This window comes from Mycteria americana, chromosome 9 (assembly GCF_035582795.1).
Source record: "Mycteria americana isolate JAX WOST 10 ecotype Jacksonville Zoo and Gardens chromosome 9, USCA_MyAme_1.0, whole genome shotgun sequence".
NCBI classification, from domain to species: domain Eukaryota; kingdom Metazoa; phylum Chordata; class Aves; order Ciconiiformes; family Ciconiidae; genus Mycteria; species Mycteria americana.
In genome coordinates, this window is record NC_134373.1 from 21363944 (window position 1) to 21378386 (window position 14443).

The following is a 14443-nucleotide window of genomic DNA, read 5'->3' on the forward strand; positions in this document are numbered from 1 at the left end:
CAATATTCACTAGAAAAGCATTCAGAACACTGAACAGAGAGTCTGACATTACAATCAATAAACCTGAAAATTCTAATAGATTAAAGGGACCTCATCATTTGACAGTCTGTACACAATGTTAGAATTCCTTATATTCAGTAAAATTATCTGTAAGTTATTATTTTAAGGGCACTAGGATTTAAATGAAAGTGTCAACTAATATTTTTGTATTTTTTCTTTGGCTCACAAAGACACTAAAATACCATAAACATTATTTAGAAGTTCAATAATATATAAATAGGGTACATTACAAATGGAAGAAAATACAAGACAACTCTTCAGCATGGTAAATCTCTGCATATAAATAAGCAAATATTTCATATACCTACAATTCAACAGTTATCTTGCTGTAAAACTATTACATTTAAATCCTTTTACACAAAGTCATTTAACAATAATATACACAATCTACACAAATTAACCCCTAAAAATACAGCAATAATATACCTGTTACAATGACTCTGCTACTATTATCCCCTGATGTGACACTAAAGGGGAAATACAACTATTTTACTCAAAGGTGCTGTTAGAGATTGCTGTTTTGTATGTGAGAGAAGCACCAACAATAAGATTTAATACTGTTATACATTTTCTTTAGCTCCTAAGAATCTACATTTTAGAAATGTTTCTATATGTCTATTTTTACCTGGCAGAAAAATCTGCAGCACATTATCCACATCATTAGTTGTTGAAGGAAAAATTAATTCTCTTAAAGTGGAAAACATGCTGTGGCTTAGATCTAAGTTTATAACCACTTTATATATATATATATATATATATGTGTGTGTATGTATGTATATATATATATAATTATATATTTATTTATTTATACTGTACATATATACTGTGCAGAGTTCTTAATTTGCTATTTTAGTACTTATTAATTTCCTGCTGACTACAATAAACAAGACCAATGTAAGAGTCAATAGTACTTCAACTTCAAGATAATACATTTTCCCTCAGTAATATGATCTACCAATACATATATGTTTCAGTAGCCTATAGTTGTTTTGTTTAAGGATATCTTAGGAGATTGGAACTTACAGAAAGAGAATTTCCTTAAAACATGTTCTGCAGAACTGGGTTAAAAAAATAGCCAGTGCTGGAAAACAGTGAATTAGAGAAATAAATAATTCAATCACTGTACTACAGCTCCTGCCCCAATCTCTCTATTTCCTCAATGAGGAAGTCAATGTCAGACTTAGTTGCTGCTGGGTTTGAGATGACCATTCGGAAGAAGTTGACTTTATCACCCTGAGGCTGATATCCAACCATGGTAGTACCTGACTCCATCATCAGTGCTTTGATTTTCGGTGCCACCTTTATCATTTAAAAAAAAAAAAGAAAAGAGAGAGAGAGAGGAGAGTAATTAAAAAATGTTATCCTTTCTTTGTATGTCACAACATTTCTTAATTTGGAAAAAATAAATGGACAGATCAGAAAGTCACTAGTTTTTATAAAAAGATCTGTAAGAGGAAAAAGCTTGAAAAACTAAATATGTAGGATTGGATATTTAAAGGAAAATTGACAACAATAATATCCATCTTTTTGATTAATAGACTAATAGCATCCTAGACTATTCACTTATGTAATAATTTTCTATATTAAATGTACATGTCATTTCTCTGTGCTGAAGATTGTCATGAAGAAATATTTTCAGTCTTTTTATGAAAACCTACTCCAGAACCACCTTTTTGAGGGTAACATGTTTTCCATGAGAATATTATGTATTCTCAAAGTCATTTGGGGGGGGGGGGGGAGGGAAGGCGTGGAACAACGCTGGAAATTTTTCAACAAGACCTATGTCATAAAGAATATTTTCTGCTAGCATAAGCCATGGAAACCTTCCAGCAGTTTTGCAGTACTGTGCATTTACCGCAATCTCACTTCCTCACTTTAATTTACAAGGAATAATGTTCTGACAATCTTAATATCTGGTATTGACTGAGCCCAGTTTTGCCATTTCTTTCTCCTGCTCTACTCTCTGCCAGCCAAGGTCAGATGTCTGGCTCTTTTACTGTTTTGTAGAATGCTTTATAATGTCCTCTAACATTTAACAGGGTCAAGTCAAAGATTTTATCCTTCTTCCCAGTCTTATCTATCTTCCACTTTTCTCTCTTTTTTGGCAATTTCTTTACCTAACATGTCACTGGGTTGACCCAGGAATTTCTATTCTCTTCTGTTCTCTTTCCCCAGTGTGATGCAGACATAAAATCCTCTACAAAATCTCCCAATTTCGCCCATTCTTCTCCCTTCCCAAACATAAAAAAATCACAATTCATTTTGACAATTATAAAATCATTCTTTTGTCTCCTGAATGTATTTCATTCCACGTCCGTCTGTTTAAAATGCTACTACAAAATTAATGCATTTCACTTTCCTCAAGTCCTAAGTAACACGATACTTTTCCTGGTGGTGCCACTATGACGCCTTCGCTTCCTTCTATCATTTTTTCAAATAAATTTATCCCAAAGTCCTCCAAAGGGTATTCACATTCACTGAAATGCATTAATGCATGACTACCCAAGCAAATTTAAAATCAAAATAAAGACCTGAGAAGGACTTAGAGGTTTCCATGTCCTTTACTTGTCCCAGCATTTTCAAGTAATTACCCTTCCATTTCTCTTGCTGATATGTTGTCTTATTGAAACAGGACTGGGACATCTTTGTGCCTAGCTACTTTTTAAGGATTCATAACACTTTTGGGAGCACAGAAGTGATACAAAACAAAGAATAACTGAGTATGTTCTGTATCTGGTTCTATAGGGGAAACATGACTTCAGCCTCAGTACAAATAAGAGACAAAGGTGAACACATATCAAGGTCATAACAAGCAACTGGAGAACTGACGTCCCAGAATTTGGAACAGGTGTCAACACACAGATATATTATTTTTAATAAACAGAATGCTTTGGGTTGAAAGAGTAGACTATATTTTTGCATTTAACAAAAACCACATACCCTGTGTAACTTTTCTCTTCTCTCATCACAGTCTGGCATGCCCCTGAGACTTGGTGGAATATACCAAAAACATACATTTGTATGCTCTGGCTGCAAAAAGAAACGAACACATACATCAATAAACAAAATAATACAGATCAATCACACACTAAAGGCTAGTCTGTAGCATATTTTAGCAGAGACATGGAAGACAAAATATAGTATCCTAGTTCTGCATGTTAAAACAAAATAAATGGATTACAGTACTGCTGATTGCATCTGCTGTCTTAGATTCCCTATACATTGTCCCATTTACAATGTTTTAGGGTGCTAATGAAGTGCAAATGCTTTTCACCTTCATGCAGTTTTATAAGGAACTGTTTTCCAGGATCGCAGCAAGGGCAACCCAATTTTCCTTTTCTTAGTAAATGGAGATAGGAAGTATAATTGTTATTCTATCAACCAAGAGCTTACACAGTGGCACCAGCAACAGAAGATACAGAAAAAATAGCAGATTCTCAGTTATGTATGTTAATGTGGAATCTCAGCATGGTTAGATTGTATTAAGTTAGTCCTCATGCCCTAAACTGAGAAATCCTCTGCAGAAGAGAAGGAGAGGAGATAAATCTGACATTTATGATACAAAACCACATGCATTTGGCCAAAAAACTGCCCAGATGCCAATAGTCATGTAGTTCTTTAGAAAATAAGAGCAGTTTTGCATAGCTGGCTTGAAGAACTGTGAGAAGTGTGAAGACTGTTCTCGGAATTCCATACAGATTTGGCTCCTACACACAGGTTAAATGAAAGAAAACTTACCTCCCCTTCAAAAACCATCTCAAATTCTTCTCTGTTTTTGATTTTAGTGTAGAGATATTCTGCCAGGTCCAGGCATTTGTTGATCTGATTTTCAAATCCTACTGTACCCTGTTTTAAAAAGAAAGTAAGTATTAATTATATGGTCATTTTTTCTCTTCTGATGTAATCACCTTTTCAGATAGGCTTCACTCTTAAATGTTTTCAGTCAGAAAACATTTAGCAGTACTACTTCTTGCAATTTAAAAGTAAAGTTAATCAACACTACAAAAGTGGCTAAATATGGCCTAACTGTAATCACTATTTGGTTTTGGTCTCATTTTAAGATAATTTATTATGATAGTAACAAAGGGCTTTTGATATTTTTAATATATTATTTTGTCTTTGTTTGTTTGTTTGTTTCCAAAAATATTATTAATATTAAGTCTTGGCTTCCCAGCTCTTGCCTGGCAACACAGAATGGGAACTCAGTTGAAAAGGTAAGAGTTGGGAAGCAGTTTATTTCCTCTGAACAGTTTCCTAGAAATTACATTTTAAAAAGTCAGCAAACAAAAGCCTGCAATATGTTTGCTAGAAGTCATTTGCGTACCTAGTGATCTTTTGTCATATCTGATTTGTTTTGAAAGATCATAATCCCAGAAAAAGTAGATTAATGTTGAAAATATATAAAATAAGAAAAAGAGTTGTGTTTTTGTTTTAAAGTACACTTCTGTACATGAATGAGGAAGTAAGAAAGACAAATACACTCTTAAATTATTGCATATTTGGGGTAAGTTCTCTGTACTGAATACAATGACTGAAGGTAAAGTCACAAGAATACTTCCGGACCTAGGCTGTATATTTCTACTATGAGGACAAGAGTATAAATCATTCATGGTGGCTAATGCTTAAGGAAAAATTTCCATAGCTCCTAATATTTTGTTTTCTTAACATTTGAGTAATATAATCATGCAATCTGCTAGAAACAGGTTCTATCCAATACCTCAGAGAACTCAGGTCCAAACAAATCTGAATCTGTCTCAAGACCAAACAGAAATCCAAAGTAACTAATTTCTGGAGAAATTTAAATTCCAGATATACAGATAAACTTAGCAATTTTAATCTATATTATTATTAAAGAATCATATCCACAGATATCCTACTTCTAAATTTTAAATATGACCCACATCCATTATGGTTTCCGCTGTAATTTTTTTTCTTTATTGTGAAGTGCTCTACTTCTTTAGTGAAGCCAGTTTAACAGGTGAATATAACAGCAGAGATAGAATCAGCATGCTAGTTTTAACAAAATGTGTTTGGCTGGTATTTAGAAAAACGTTCAGTCCATGCTTTGATGGTGTCTCTAGTCAGCACTTGGTAATTAGAACCATAAGCAACACACTTCAAAGTTGCTAGTCACAGTCCAATTCTAATGTTTCATTAAGCAGTTTCATGTTACTGAATTACAGTACCAAAATGATTTATTTTGGAGGAAGAACTGAGTCTGAACTGAAATGTACTAGCCTGGTAATCAAACCTATGCTGATTACTAAAGTAATTGTTATAAGTATTTTGTGGTGAAGTGTTGTGTTTCTGTTTCTGAAGTACTTTTAAAAATAAACAATAACTAAAGTTCTGTTACTTTCTTCCCTCAGTCTTCAATATTGAGGAAATCTGCATGAAGACATCTTTTACCATCACAGGTTATTTACTATTGCTGTCTAACTCTCACCCAAAGTGAAAATTGTTTTATGATTGTACATTTTGCCATTAGATTTAATCTCAGTTTTATAAAAAAATATTAGACTGTGGACAGGTTACCCAACTGAATTCCCATTTCGTCAGCAGAAGAGCAAGAAGGATAGTAATAAGATGACTGCAGATAAAGAAATAAAAATGAAATGTATTTTCTTGACTACATGGACCCTCATCTTGTAAACAGGTAAGCCTGCATGTAAGCCTGTGCTTAAATTCAGCCATCCAGACATATCACAGTAGTACCACGGAATCAACTGTTAAATCACAAGTTGGACAAAGATTCTTAAAAAAAAGGCTGTGTTTTCAAAGTTGCTTATAAAATCCGTGCATAGAAACATGATGCTCAAAGGACCCTTGTAAGTCATCAAGTCTACTCTGCTGCTATTACAAGTAATCTGTAATAAAATACATATGTAAGTGTACAGAATCACAACAAAAGACCATTTTGGTGTCCTGCCCTCACTGGTTTTACTGCAGGACTCATCTAGTGACTTAAACCTTTCTTCTAATTTCCAGCTGAATTTATTGATGGCTAACGTTGTCCTACAATTTAATTGGCTCTTAATACTCAGATAACTGTGTGTTTAGAGATTGTAATTACACAAACATTGATGTTAAAAAAGTGTTCCATTACATGAGACTTACAAATTAAATATGTTTCTGATTTTTGAGCTGAACTTTTATTATTTACCTTTGCCTTCCACATCAACCAGAATTTGAAAATGTCCACATGTCGACCGCACTGTATTGCCTTATCTCCAGTGTCATAGGATACATCATACTGTTTGTCTTGCTGGAAGAGATAGCCTGCACACATTTGATTGCAGCCTTGAAGTATACCCTGTAATGAAAAACATGTACTTATATGACTTACGTGGCATATGTGCATATGAAACTGTATGCATTAATAATATATTAAAAATGTATTTCAAATATATAAAGAAGAATTGTTCTTTAATGGGCCAAATTATAAAATACCGACCTTGTTCTGTAAACCTGAGCCACAAAAATAATTTCATAACCTAAGGTGGTTCTCTTAGAAGTCCCTGAGTAGTCATATGGTTTTACACACCCACACACCCACACCTGAAAAAACATTCTCACGTTAATTTGGATTCTTAGTTTCTGATACTAACTTTGTCCACTTCACTTTGTAAGGCTATGTTCTTAAGACTTAAATTTTTGATGTGTTAAATTACACACTAGAATAAAGCCAAGGTCCCTCAGTGCAGCAGATAGCTACAGAAAATGAAGAAAACAAAAGTAATTGAAGGCTTCAACTTCATATACTGTCCAGCTTTATGATACTTAACATCAGTGATAAATACAAGTACAAATGACCTAAACCAGACATTTTTTGCTTACAAATAAATATGGTCCTCAGACCAATAGAAACCTACAGATTACTGGTAAACATCTCTGAAGGAAACACAGAGGAGCAAATTCTTGTATGTTACACAGAAGTCTTGCACATGTGATAATTCTAAAATGGTTTGCATCTCCTTTAGAGTTTATTAGTGGTTCTTTGAAGAAGCTTGAAGACACTGGTGTATCTGATAAATACAAAAACACCTACCAAAGTTCTCATATAAAGAACAAAAAATTTTGCCAAAATCCTGCAAGTTAGCATAATAAGCATGCATGCTACTAAATAACGACTAGTGCTTCCCTCCAATAGATGTCAAAGTGTTTTATAAAGGGAAATAAATGCTGCAGTCTTCAGTTTAGAGCTGGGTCATCTGGAAGAGCAATGGCAGACCTAGGGCTGGAATCCACAACTCCTTCATCCCAGGTCTATGCACAGGGACCACTTCTTCAACTAACCTCTTCTAGTAGCAATTGACACGCCAGAAATGAGTAGACAACAGAATTAGTCCTATCCACAGATGACATGACTTTTTTTTTTTATCATCTAAGGAAAATACATATTGCTTAAAAGAATTAAGACACTGGTCTTGCTTTCATTGATTACAATGAAGAATCTAGAAGAAAGCCCTGAAAATATATATGGAGTCATAATAAAAGCAGCATGGTTTCTTTTCAACAGAATTGAGAAACTTTTAAACCACTGTGTTAAGGTAAAAAAGTTGCTTTTTATTTAAGCAGTTTAGACTGTGACCAGTTACTAAGACAAAGGGTGTATGTTCAGTATATCATAGAAACAATGGGCCAGATGCTCAGATGAAGTATATTAGTGTTGTTATTAGACTATGCAAAGATTCAACAGCTAAAGATCTGACCCATATTGTCTACAGCTTTAACAAAAAAAAACAAAAAAAACCCCAAAAAACCAGAAAAGATAAAACAAGTTTCTAAACGCAATGTAAATCCACACAATTATTCCTTCCAAAATAAGTTTTGAAATTAAATGGATTTTGCACTACCCTCTTAAAAAGTAGGGCTTGATATTTACTTTTTTTTTTTTTTAACTGCTTAATTATTAAATATAAGGCAGACCTTCTCCCGGACAAGAATGGCAGAACATTGTAACAACACTCCCATCATCTTGTGTGGATTCCAAGTGACTGAGTTGGCTCTGCAAAAAAATTACACATTCAGATAGGTCTGGAAAACAGAAACTTAACCTGAAGCAGTCACCTTTGTTTTCTGCTTTCAGCTGGAAATGTATGGAGTTTTGACCATGATTATTTCACTATGGATTATTACTGTCTCAAGTGTCTTCTTTCCCAGCTATACTGTCCAGGAAAGGAATTTTTCATGCGTTAACATTGCAATGTCAGACTTCTGATGAGTTTATATTATTACTAATACCAGCTAATTAGTGTCAGACTATGCTGATTAGCTGATACAGTAACTTCATCCCCAGAAGACTCTGCTTCTAGAAATAGCACTAATAAAATAACAAAAACAGTTTGACGGGTTATATCAGTTCAAGGTACTGATTGGGGGTGTGTGTCAGAGAATTAAGGGAATAATATGAATTCTGGGAGAATACAGTTCTTTACTGAACAGCTGCTGGAAAAGTAGAAAGCAAAGGAAAAGATACTCCTCATGCTTATCTGCTTTTCCAGTAAGAGCCACAAGAGGCCTTTTCTGTACTAGCTTGTCAAGCCCATGGACTGTTAAAACGCTGTAAAACCTTACATCACAATCCTACCATTCTGTATGTAAAGCTTAAAACTTTTTATGTGTAAACACAGGTGGATGCACAAGATCACCTAATTTACTAGCCAAACAGATGAGATGTTCTGTATTTTTAACATACTATCCTAGACAGTTTAATGAAGATGCTAAAATAAATGTGCCAACATTGCACATCCATTGACCTCTTCACCCTAAGTAATTAATTACCAAACGTTCCCTTGATTCACTGTGTGTTCCAGAGGAGGAAAGTGTATAATCATATTTCATAGACTATGCATGTGTTCTTACAATGTGGTTGAAAGAAAATTCAAAGATATTTCCTCCTCTTCTACACCCTGCTCTCAGAGGACGCAGACATAACCACAGTTCCTCTGTTTTGAGCAACACGACTCCTTCACCCCAGTCTGAGGACCACTAATTCCATAAAGATTCCAGATACGATTCCAACCTCTGTCTGCGCTAGGTTAGACTGTAGCACCCCTCAGCCAAAAGAACAGCGCAGTCTGTGCTACACCTGAGGAGCCCACCATCCCTCTAAAATCTCCTGCTTAGGCAGTGCAAACCAGCAGGTATATAGCTCAGACTTAGGAGGCAATTATCTTTTAAAAAACTTCACTAATAATTCAGATGGAGTAGTCAAGAAACAGGAATTTATCTAACAGCTCATTTCCTTTTGAGAGCGCTATGGTTTCAGTTTAGCACATTTATTTCACTTCCAGCGTTCCAAACAAAGACAATTTCAAGCCATTTTCACAAGGAGCATTAGGTTTATTTCAACATGAAGATGTCACTCTCTACCCTGCATGTCCCTCCAGCCAGCCAGACACTGTCCTACCACAGGCAATCCCAGCTCTGTACCGTGGCAGCATGCCAGTCCTTACACACTCATGTCTCTGGGCATGCCAAATCTGTCCTGAGTGTTAGCAATAGAACCCAGCTGGGGACCGTGACAGGCAATTATGCAGTACACGTGGGCCCCGTCCCATGTTTGAAGATCTGTCCAGCTGACTAGAAAAGAAATAGTATCGTGCTTCGTGGCCTGCTGTTTTCTGTATTTGCTTAAGATTACAGTCTTCATTAGCACCTCTGGGTTGACCTCAGGTCACGAGATGTGTGCCAAACTACTGTGACCAAACCTGTGTGGCTTAAGGAAAGTATTTTACAATGCTGACCTCATATTACATGTTGCCATAACATGAGCGACTAGCAAATTGGATTGGGCAGAGGTTGATATGATTCTGCTACTTCAGAGTACTCCTGCCACGCCACACCCTGCTGTCCCCACAACAGAACGGTCCACATGGTTTTCCCACCAGTCCTTCTGTACATTATTCTTTATCTTGTACTTGTTCTTCACTTACTGTATGAGATACCCACCATTAGGAAAGTTTGTTTTCCCTAAGGAAGAGCATTGCTCACTGTTCTCATTTTACGCCTTTACACAGTGCCCACATTCAGCACGGTTGACTCAAGGAAGCAATTTGGTGCTAATTTGAGAGTACATGGGTAGAGCCTGTTTCAAATCTTTTTTGCTTCCCTGGAAGCTGATACCTGCAATGATGGCAAAGATCTTATGTTTCTGATTCTTCACTGCTTTTCTGATTTTTATTCAGACAGACAGCCTTTTATGATAGAGCAGTTTCAGAGGAAATCTAGAGACAAACACACCCATGGGGTTATAAACATAGCATCTTCTACAGACTACAGCCTTGTCATCATTGGGTATGGGAACAACTGTGCCAAAGACTACACATGGGACTCCTCCTGAGTCTGAATTGTAAGGGCTGGGGGGAGGGTCACACTCTCACTCTGCTGTCACTTCCAACACAAATGCTTTGCCTTTTTAAATTTGGTTCAATTATTTGTTTAATAAAGGCTGGCTTCTGGTCTCAGCAGGCGTCTTGGTAATCTGGGTTATGTGCTTGGGGGCACACATGCACTCTTCTGCAGACTGCACTCTGGCCTCTACAAGAGCTTCCTGCTTCTTTCGTGTAATCCCCCCATGGCACCAACTCACAGGCCCCTTCACCCGGAGACACGGTGAGTATCTGTGACTCTTTCTGGCCTCCCTGTAAGTTCCCTCAGTCTTCTGTCTGGTGCTGTAGAACTGCACCAGCTCTGTGCTATCATAGTCCTTTCCAGCCTTATAGGCACTGAAATTTGCCCCTAAAAATTGCTGCTAATTCAGTCTCTACCACGTATTCCTCTCTTCATTGTAGACACATGTATATTTATGTGTATATATACACAAAAGCAAGACAAAAGCAAGCATATATATATATTATAAACTTTCATTTACAGAATACTAATTTTCAAGCAGAACATATACTCTTTATTTTCTGGAAATAACTGCAAACATCTTTCAGGAGAGAATCTCTCCAAATTCTGACCATGTCACAGCTTCCCGTCATAGGTATTCATGCCCAAACACCTTCTCTGGATTCCTCATTTCTCACTGTTATTCTCAAAGCCCTACATTTCAGAGATTGTCTAGCACTCACTTCATTTTTTCCTCAAATCCTCCTTCACCCATTCCCAGACTTATGATCCCTTCAAAGCTATGCATAGAACAATCTCCCTTCCTTTTTGCCAAGCAATATCCTTGTCCTCCTTCAAATCTGCTGAAAACTTACCTTTCACTCAGCTGTACATCACTGTTTTCTTCTGTAATATTGTTTCAGTCTTCCTAGCGTGAACCTTTTGTGTCTGTCTTCCTTTTGTTTAATTTAGTGTTTAAACTCCTTATTGAGCAAATTCATCTTTTCATGAATTTGTGAAGTGTCATGTACCTTATGAAAGTACTTAAATAACAGTATTACAAATAAGCGCCATGTTATACCTTTCTATTCCATTCAGTTTATGACGATGCTTTCGGGACATTAAGAGTCCACCTCCCCAGGCAGCCTGGAAGGGATAGAAAAAAGAGAAGACTCATTGTTTTGGAAAAGCCTAACATATTTCAATTTACGCAGGATCTAGTCATAAATACTTTAATTCAAGACAAAACATGTAAAAACAAAAATCCTCTTCTGCCGGAATAATAGCACTTCATTTAGTTACTTACATCTACATGGAGCCAGAGGTTATATTTTTCACATATATCTGCAATCTCCTGTATTGGATCAAAGGCTCCATATACTGTTGTGCCTGCAGTTGCATTTACAAAAAGAGGAATGTATCCCTACAATAAAAATAAAAATAATAAATACAAAATCCAACCTCTGTCAGAAAAAAATGTGAAAATCATTTTAAAAATGTTGCTATCCCATTTTCCAGCCTAAAAATGTTTTTCTTCCCATGTGAAAGGTACATATAAGCAACAGTAGAAACTAACAAATTGTATACATGGTAGGAACAAACCCTGTTTTTATTATACTGTAACTTCACAAAATTAACTAGTCAGAGGGTAAAGAATATTATTTTGTCTAATCTCTTTCAGTGAGGAGATTCAAACTTTCTAGTAGAAGACTGGCAATAGTGAAGTAAAGTTGAGACTTTTACAGCAGTATAAAGGAAAATCAATTAAATGTGATTTGTAAGTTGTGATTTGAAGGCTTGAAGTTGTTCCTTTAGCCTTTATCTACTAATAAACAGAACAAAGCAGAACAAAGCAATCCAAAACAAAAGCAATAAACGTGGAACTATCAGATCAAAGTGAAACAACTTTGAATTAGATGAAATAAATGTGAACTGCAATTTCATAGAGTGCCAAAATGCAAAGAAGTTAAGAAATAAAAAATAATAATCTTGATTGCTCTAACTTTGGTGTTTTTATACAAAATTAATGGATTTTTCATTGCATTGATTCAAGAAATAACAATGAATGCCTCAAAAAATTAAACTTACTGGCTATATTTACTAACCCTGCAGCCTCATACTTGACATCTATAGGAATTTTTAGGACTTCAACAGAATTTCTGATGGTTTTGCCTAAACTTTAAAGTTTGGATAAAAGTAGGTTTACTTTCACGTTTTCATACTTTTTTCCATATATTTCCAAAAACAAAGTTATTTTTTAAAGTCATAAAATACAGATGTGGTTCAAGAATTAAAAATACTTTGTTCTTAAATAGCAAATGGAAACCTTAGAAAGACATGTAGATAATTCCCTAAACAATACATGAATATATAATTAAGCAGCTGAAATTATTATTATAACATTTATATCATTATAATGTTCTCTTTTAATGTTAAACCTCAGTCTTCAAAGGCAGAGGTAGTTTTACTAAGCCAAGCATTTAAGCACTAATTTTTAAAAACACAAACCTTTTGTTTTGCTTCCAAAATTTTTGCCTCCAAATCAGCTGGTATTATTTTGCCTCTGTAATTATTGTAGAAACAGAAAGACAAAGAAAATTAAAGAGTGCATATGGAAATACTAGCTACAGTTGAAATAATTTAATAGGATTCTCTCAACAGGCCATTAGCAACTTGACACACTGTACTGAACCAGTCCTTAAGTACAATACAACAAATTTAACAGATGAACACATTCAATATATCAAAACCTTAGCATTCACCCTACCTTTCATTGCATTTTATCAAAATCACATTGTCTGTTCCAAATCCAAGTGCAGCTCCAGCTTTCTTTATTGAGTAGTGACTCTGCAGCAAAACATATGCACATTTAATGGAGTGGTTGTTTAATGTTGAAGCATCTTCACAACATACATCAATAAATTAAGAATTAGCAGTGTATTAAGCTCACATGTTCTGAGGTAAAGAGAACCAGCTTAGGAACTGCAGCCATGCCTTTGGTTTTGACTTCAGGGAAATACTTGTAGCGTGCAGCCATTATGCTGTACATGTTGGAGATAGCTCCTCCTGTGAATGAATAAATGAATGAATAATAAAATAGTGATAATGAGAAAAAATGCATATTAGACTAAAGACATACAAGTCTCATTTGCATTATGCAGTGAAAGTGGCAGTGAACTATGAAAAAATAAATCTCTGAAATGCATGGTCATCTGTCTAAACAGCACAGGGACAGACCCTCTAGAAAGTCATACTGATAGTTAGAATTTCCTATCCATCATCTCTTTCAATTGCTAACATTTTGTAACACATTCCTAAAAAGTTCAACTTTCATCGTGGTGCTTTTGCACAACAACTTCTTGTTAGCAAGAATAACAGGAACTTATCAAATTATCTGAGGCTGAAGAGGTGTTGCATGCTGGATGGATTTATCCCATCTCACTGTAGATGTAGAAGTAGATGCCTAAAAGGTAGATTTCTACAGCTGAGCTAGTTATTCTAAGCTTCCTTATAGTCAGTTACGGGAAAAAGGCACTTTGCAGGCTGTGATTCAACCAATCTATTTTGATGCTTACTTTTGAAGAATGTGAATTGAGGGAAAGCACCTATTTCTCTTGGTTTACTGCTAAAAACAGCCCAGGACAAGTAGCTCAGTTCTACGATGCAAACCTCAAGATTAGTAATTTGAATCTCATCCATAAAGGCTAGGATAACTTATTCCTCTAATATTTCTTCATCAACAAGAACACTGAGAAAGATCTGTATTTTTCTATTAGATGGGACTGGAGACCAAACAGTTGTGCATTCCTGGATTTTATGCGGGCTGTTCCAAAAGGAGGTGGAATTGTCCTTCATCCTCTGAAACAGGATGCTGTCCCCCCACCCCAAACCCAGAAATCTGGAGTTCTGCTGGGCATCCACATTATCCACACATGGGCCGAGGACCTCTACATGGTTTACCAGTCTCTTCTGCCACTGCTGACTGTCTTTGTATCACCTTCATGAGAAGATACTGTCTTGGTCTTCAGAATCATACTTGTGAATCCAG

The 14443-nt window shown here is 35.6% G+C and overlaps 1 protein-coding gene across 1 annotated transcript in view; it reads right to left on the reverse strand.

Annotated features, from left to right (window-relative positions):
- Positions 1 to 1185: 1185 nt before the first annotated feature.
- The window catches only part of GAD1 (glutamate decarboxylase 1), a 29868-nt gene continuing 16610 nt past the window's right edge, over positions 1186 to 14443 (reverse strand). Inside the window, exons 7-16 of the mRNA XM_075511658.1 lie at positions 13346 to 13461; positions 13163 to 13242; positions 12904 to 12958; positions 11702 to 11818; positions 11477 to 11541; positions 7990 to 8068; positions 6224 to 6373; positions 3799 to 3906; positions 3001 to 3090; positions 1186 to 1359 (exon numbers count right to left, since the gene is read on the reverse strand). Coding sequence (XP_075367773.1) covers positions 1186 to 1359; positions 3001 to 3090; positions 3799 to 3906; positions 6224 to 6373; positions 7990 to 8068; positions 11477 to 11541; positions 11702 to 11818; positions 12904 to 12958; positions 13163 to 13242; positions 13346 to 13461 — 1034 coding nt within the window. The remainder of the gene's footprint in view (positions 1360 to 3000; positions 3091 to 3798; positions 3907 to 6223; positions 6374 to 7989; positions 8069 to 11476; positions 11542 to 11701; positions 11819 to 12903; positions 12959 to 13162; positions 13243 to 13345; positions 13462 to 14443) is intronic.